At 38.1% G+C, this 6,145-nt stretch overlaps 1 protein-coding gene across 1 annotated transcript in view; it reads right to left on the bottom strand.

The window, feature by feature from the left end:
* The window catches only part of GYS2 (glycogen synthase 2 (liver)), a 71,790-nt gene that overhangs the window by 17,604 nt on the left and 48,041 nt on the right, over positions 1 to 6,145 (bottom strand). Inside the window, exons 10-11 of the mRNA XM_006903352.1 lie at positions 5,361 to 5,439; positions 4,377 to 4,490 (exon numbers count right to left, since the gene is read on the bottom strand). Coding sequence (XP_006903414.1) covers positions 4,377 to 4,490; positions 5,361 to 5,439 — 193 coding nt within the window. The remainder of the gene's footprint in view (positions 1 to 4,376; positions 4,491 to 5,360; positions 5,440 to 6,145) is intronic.

Below are 6,145 nucleotides of genomic sequence, written 5' to 3'. Positions count from 1 at the left end.
TGCTTTCAGCCAAGATCCATCTAACATCAGCTACAATATCTCTAGTACCACGACCCCTTCTAAACTCAACCTGGACTTCTGGAGTTCTCTGTTGATGTGCTGTTCCAGTCGTTTTTGGATAATCTTCAGTAAAATCTTGCTTGCATGTGAAATCAGTGATATTGTTCTTTAGTTTCTACATTCTGTTGGGTCACCTTTCTTTGGGATAGGAACAGATATTGATCTCTTCCAGTCAGTTGGCAAAGTGGTTGTTCTCCAGATTTCTTGGCACAATTTGGTGAGGACGTCCATGGCAGCATCTGTTAACTGAAATATGTCAAATTGTATACCATCTATTCCTGGAGCCTTTTTTTGCCATACCCTTCAAAGCAGCCTGAACTTCTTCTTTCATCACCATAGGCTCTTGCTCATATGTTGTTACATTTTTACATTTGTACATATGTACAAATGTAATCTCTGCCTACTCAAGTCAATTGCTGCAGTGACTATACAAACCCACCTGGTTGAGGGTCTTCCTCTCCTTCACTATCCCTCCACCTTCCCAAGCATATTGTCACTCTACAAAGAATAACCTCTCCTATAATAATTAGAAAGAAATACCTTTCCTTAAACAGAAAAGCAAACAAAAAGCACTTGAAAGACTATGGGTTATGACTGTCCAATTTATAGACTTAGAACTTGCCCTTTAAAGTGATTCTGTGCTGACCAATTTATTGAAACAGAGAAATCTGAAGCTTTACAAGTTGGCAGATTCAGCATTGTACCCAGAATGGGAAAAATTAAGGATTGAAGTACTGGAATGGAAGATTTAGAAGAGATGGAGTGAGACTTTCAGAAGCTTGGTTCATGACACTCGATTACTGGTAGGCCTGCAGGACAGTGAAGGACATTAACGTGGAATGGCCAGCCACCATGTTTGGGTGGGGCACCACTATATTTGAGTGAGGGATTACTGCTTGTAGTTATGGTAAAAATCTGAGGGCAACAGATTTTGTTGTTTCACAATCTTCACCTGTGGTACCAGCAGTCAAGACAGAAAAACATGTCACATAGGGAGTTGGAGCCAATGAGAAACTGGTGTGTAAGCTGGGGCTTTTTTTAAAAAAACACGTTCGATTTGTGGAAGGACCAGATCTTTTACACCATGGAGGATGACTCTGGTCTCTTGATCGGTGATGAGAGCAGGCTGGGAGCCTCTTGTTGGAACCAATGAGAGACTGGTGCAGAAGCTGGGGCTTTTTAAAAGTCACTGGATAAAATGATATGACCCTCAGGCCTGATTTAATTGTATTTAAAATGAACATTTCCTGTGTGGTATAGCACTTTTCTGTCATTTTTCTATACTTAGGATAACTTAGGTAAGTTAGCATTCCTGTGATAATAAGTGGTGTGCCAGTGGTGCATCAATTGCCGTAATAGTTAAGCGTGGTTGACAATGTTTGGTAGAGCTCACAGATTAAGACAGGATTGGAAGCAGGAGTGGCATAAACATGCTTGTGGAAACTCTATGAAATTAGAGAGAGGACAATTTTTATAGGGTCACCACTTGATGACACTTAATGACAATAACAGCAACATAGAAAGCCAGGCCCTTGTCCCCATTTTGGAGTTGGATGAAGAGGTGGATTCTGTACAATGGCACTCTTGTTTTGGTTGAGGATGTGTGTACTGTGTGGTTGCGTTTTATTTAAGCCTCTTGTTTAGAGTCAATAAGACCTCCTGGAGGGCCCTTATACTTAAAAGTTGGGCCTGAGGGATTATATTTTAATTGCTGGTTACTCTTTTTTTTCAAGAGGAATAAATGTTTCTAAGTAATACAGCACTCTGGTCTATTTTCTGTGCTGAGGTAATCTGAGTTTCCTGTCACACTGAACCTTTTGCCACTGGAATCTCAAAGGCGATAATGGAACAACTGTGCCATAGGCGTGCCAAACACTATGTAATGGCTACCTATCCTGGGAAATGTTTGGTGGAACTCCTAGATTGACTAAGGTTTGGAAGCAGGAGTGACATTTACTTCCTAAACCATATGCCACTGGAAGCTCTATGAACTTGGAGAAATGACTATAGTTATAGAAAGGTTTCAGGCCTTTTGTGTATATATATATATATATATATATCGGTTGGGCCTGAGGGTCTAGTGTTATTCTTGGAGGAACATTTTTCTAAATTGTGCATACTCCTCTGTCAATTTTGCTTCACTGAGGTAATCTGGGTTTGCTGTGATACTGAACCTTTTGCCACTGGGGGAAAATATGCCCTAATGGCTACCCTAGGTGGACAGAGTATGGTGGAGCTCCCAGTTTAAGACAGTTTTGGAAGTAGGAGTGGTATCCATTTCCTAAACCACATGCCTCTGGAAACTCTAGAAATGGTAATAATTATAGAAAGGCTTCAAGCCTTTTGTTCATAGGGTCACTATGAGCTGTGCATGACTAGATGGCATTCATCAATAACAGCCAGATCTAAAAAGGAATCTGGTCACCAGCATGGGGCTGGAATTCAGGTTGGGAAGTAGTCTGGAGCAGCTGGATTCTAGAGAGGTTTGTTTTCTGGTTCTGGTGAGGATTAGGGTGGAATGATTACTCGCCATTGGGTGTGAGTTATTTCAGCCTCCAATTGAAAAAGACATTTGGGCCCTTGGGGCTGCAGCCCTCAGGCCTGGTTTTAATTGTTTTTGGTCAAACATTCTTCTAAGTGATATAGCACTGGTCTATCCATTTGCTGTCCAGAGGTAACTCATGGTTGTTGTGATTCTAAACACTGTGACACTGATGTGTCAAATGAGATATTGTTTACCCATGGTGGACAGTGTTTGGTGGAGCTTCCTGATTAAAACAAACTTGAAAGCAGGAGTGACATCTACTTCTGAAAAAGCTTGCCTCTGGAAACCTGATGAACTTGGAGAAATGATGAAAGTTATACAAGTGTTCAGGTCTTTACTTCATAGGGTCACTATGAGTTGTCTTCGACTTGATGACAATTAACAACAACAACAACAACAAAGGATTTTACAAGGTGCTAAGAAGCAACTGTACTAGTTGCAAGATTAAGATGCATCTGATTCAATCCATGGTCTTTTAAATCACTTCTTATACATCTGAAAGTTAGACAAGAATTAACTTACTAAGGATTAAAGAAGAAAAATTGATGCCTTTGAGTTGTAGTGTTGGAGAATAGTTTTGACTATCCCATGGACTGCCAGAAGAAAAAACACATATGTGTCAAAAAAAGTGCAGCTGGGTACTCTTTAGCAAAGATAGTGAACTCCATCACTCATTTTTTTGAACATATTATTAAGAGGGGCCAGTCCTTGGAAAAAACCATCATGGTTGGAAATATAGAGGACCTATGAAAGATGGGTCATTCTTAACAAGATGGGTCAATACTGTGACTGTGACAATGGACTCAAATATATCAGATAATAAAAATGACACAGGACAAGGCAAGGTTCAGATCCAATGTCCATAGGGTTGCTATGAATCGGAGTTTTCTCAATGACACCTAACATCAATACAACATGCACACTATCTTTCTGCAAGAGTGAGATTCAGTTTCTAGAAAGGCCTCTGTCCATTGTTTTTCCATTCTAGCTATCTTTTCAGTTCATAATAACTTTAAAAATTCAGATTTGTTCTGGTAATTCCTTCTTAGCCATGACTCAAGCATGGCAGAAACTATATGAAGTTCTAATGAGTTCTCAGAGACACAGGACTGCCTGTATGGGGGGTCAGTCCAACTTTGTAACTGAGGGTTGCTTTTATAAGCAGTTGGGTTGACCAAAAGGATGTTAAATGACACATACCTATACTATTATCTACCAAGTTTGGATGGCTTATCATGAAATAAAATTAAAAATAATCTGCAACATTTGCTGAATTAAATGATGACATTCACATCAAATATCCATTGTACTCTATTTACTTAAGACAGGAAACAGAATTCATTTTTTTCAGGAGCAGTGACTTTGTAAATCACTACCTAGCTTGGGAGGGAATGAAGAGTATATGCTAAGTGAACTAACTCAGTTCCATAAGGACAAATATGTATAAAACTATTATTGTAAAATGTGTATAAGGATCCAAGGTGGGGAAGAGGGTAGCAGAGGGGTGAGGATGGGCAAGGGCACATAAGGTTGCACAAATGATGGGGGACAAGGAGAGGTGGGTAAAGGAAATGGGAAAGATCTGGTGTGAAAATCAACGTATACAAACCTTGTACATAACCCAGTATAAAATAAAATTTTATTTATTTTTTAAATTGTTATTTAAACTGTTTTTGAAAGACCCAAAAATAAGTAAAGGAGATTTCTAATAAATCCTCAAAAATATATCCCACATAGTCTTGAAATGTCCTACATAAGCAATTAATTCTACCTTGACTCTGTCTGTGCGGCTGTTGAAAAGTCCAATACGTCTAATGGTGCTGAGGATGGGATCAGTGGAATCATCAATCATGTTGTGTGTGGTCACTGGAGGCAAAGAATGTCGCTGAAGGAAAAGAGGGAAGAAAATATCAATTTGCAGAAGCAAATTAGTAAGTATGACCCCTTTCAATAATAGGTGATTGGTAACATTTCATCCGTCCTTTATGTTCTCAGTCTTTTGAGAGTACATTTATGATGATGACTAACTACTGTGTATGTTTCAAAGGAAAATCATGGCCTGAAGAACTTATTTAATGTATTTTGAACATATTAAGATGTTATTTTTTACCTGCATCCACTATATCAAAGGCCTAAACTTCCTGACTTCTTCAGGGACTTACGTGAAATACAAAGGTCACATGAACTCTTGATTAAAGAAGATGGCTTTTTAATTTTCTCTTTTCCAGAATACTACATGGATGGAATGCTAGAGTTTGTAGCTTTCTCAGACTTACCTTTTTCTCTGAACAATGTATATTTAAGGTTCTCCTGAGACTTTCCAAATGGATTGTCTCTTAGTACCCAGTGCCCATTGCTATGACATGCACCTCAAAACATGCATAACATTTGGCTTTTTCCTTCTTACAGTAATTCTATTTGACTTTGAAACAGTAAAATTTTTTTCTGTGACTCAAAACTGTATGTTTTAAAATATTTAATCTTTCTTTGTTATTGTAAGATACTCAGTGTTTTAAATGAATTTTGTAATTGTGTACAAAGACAAGATTGCTGATATTTTTTAAAAGGCCTGTAGTTTCTTCATATATACTTATGATGAAAGTAAAAGTACAAAATTATCATTAAGATGAATATGTAATCATTTCCCCCCTAGTTTTCAGGTAAAAGCTTTCCCAAATTAATGCATGCCAATAAATTAAAACACAGATTTGAAAGTTGCAGGAAATGGTAGGCATGCATAGTTTTTCTTTGTTACCTGAGTTGAAAAGATGGCTCTTTTCATAATTGTTATATCATCTCGGTCCAGAATATGGTTTATATCAGGGATTTCTCCTCTGTGGAGAAATAATGTTAACAGCAAAAATGAAAAATAGCTCTGATTAAATTAATAGTCCCTTGTGTATTCTAAGCACTTTAGAAACTATGGAACATTCATACAATGGAATATAGGCAGCATTGAAAAATAATGAACTCATAATACATTACACAACTTGGAGGAGGCTGGAGGATATTATGCTTAGTGAAATATCTCAGTCACAAAAGGACAAATAGTGCATAACACCAGTGTTATAAAATAGGACAGTTGGGGGTGTGTGAAAGAGTTGAGGGGGAAATAGGAAAAAAGTAGATAGATAATGAACACTGCATTAGAACAGATGTGGGGAAGAACTGTCTGAAAGAAATATATGATGAGGCATTATAACAAAAACTGGAAACAAGGGGTACATGGTAGGGTGGGCTGGAGGAGGGAAGAAAACGTACAGCAATGAATAAAAAAATGGGTGTAAAATGGAAAACTTAATTTAAAAAAAAAGGAATTAAGGTACACAAAGACATAGATGTTGTTGTTGTTGTTATGTGCCATCGAGTCACTTGTGACTCATAGCGACCCTATGTACAAGAGCTCTATACACTCTTCTATCCTGTGCCTAGCCATCTCAAAAGCACTTATTCCCACCTCTCCAGTCACAGAATCAATCCATCTCATCAAAGGTCTTCCTCTCCTTCACCGCCCCTCCACTCTGCCAAACATGATGTCCC

The sequence above is a fragment of the Elephantulus edwardii genome, unplaced genomic scaffold (genome assembly GCF_000299155.1).
Source record: "Elephantulus edwardii isolate Elephantulus edwardi_28Jun2011 unplaced genomic scaffold, EleEdw1.0 scaffold00579, whole genome shotgun sequence".
NCBI lineage: Eukaryota > Metazoa > Chordata > Mammalia > Macroscelidea > Macroscelididae > Elephantulus > Elephantulus edwardii.
This window is presented reverse-complemented; position numbering and strand designations above follow the sequence as displayed.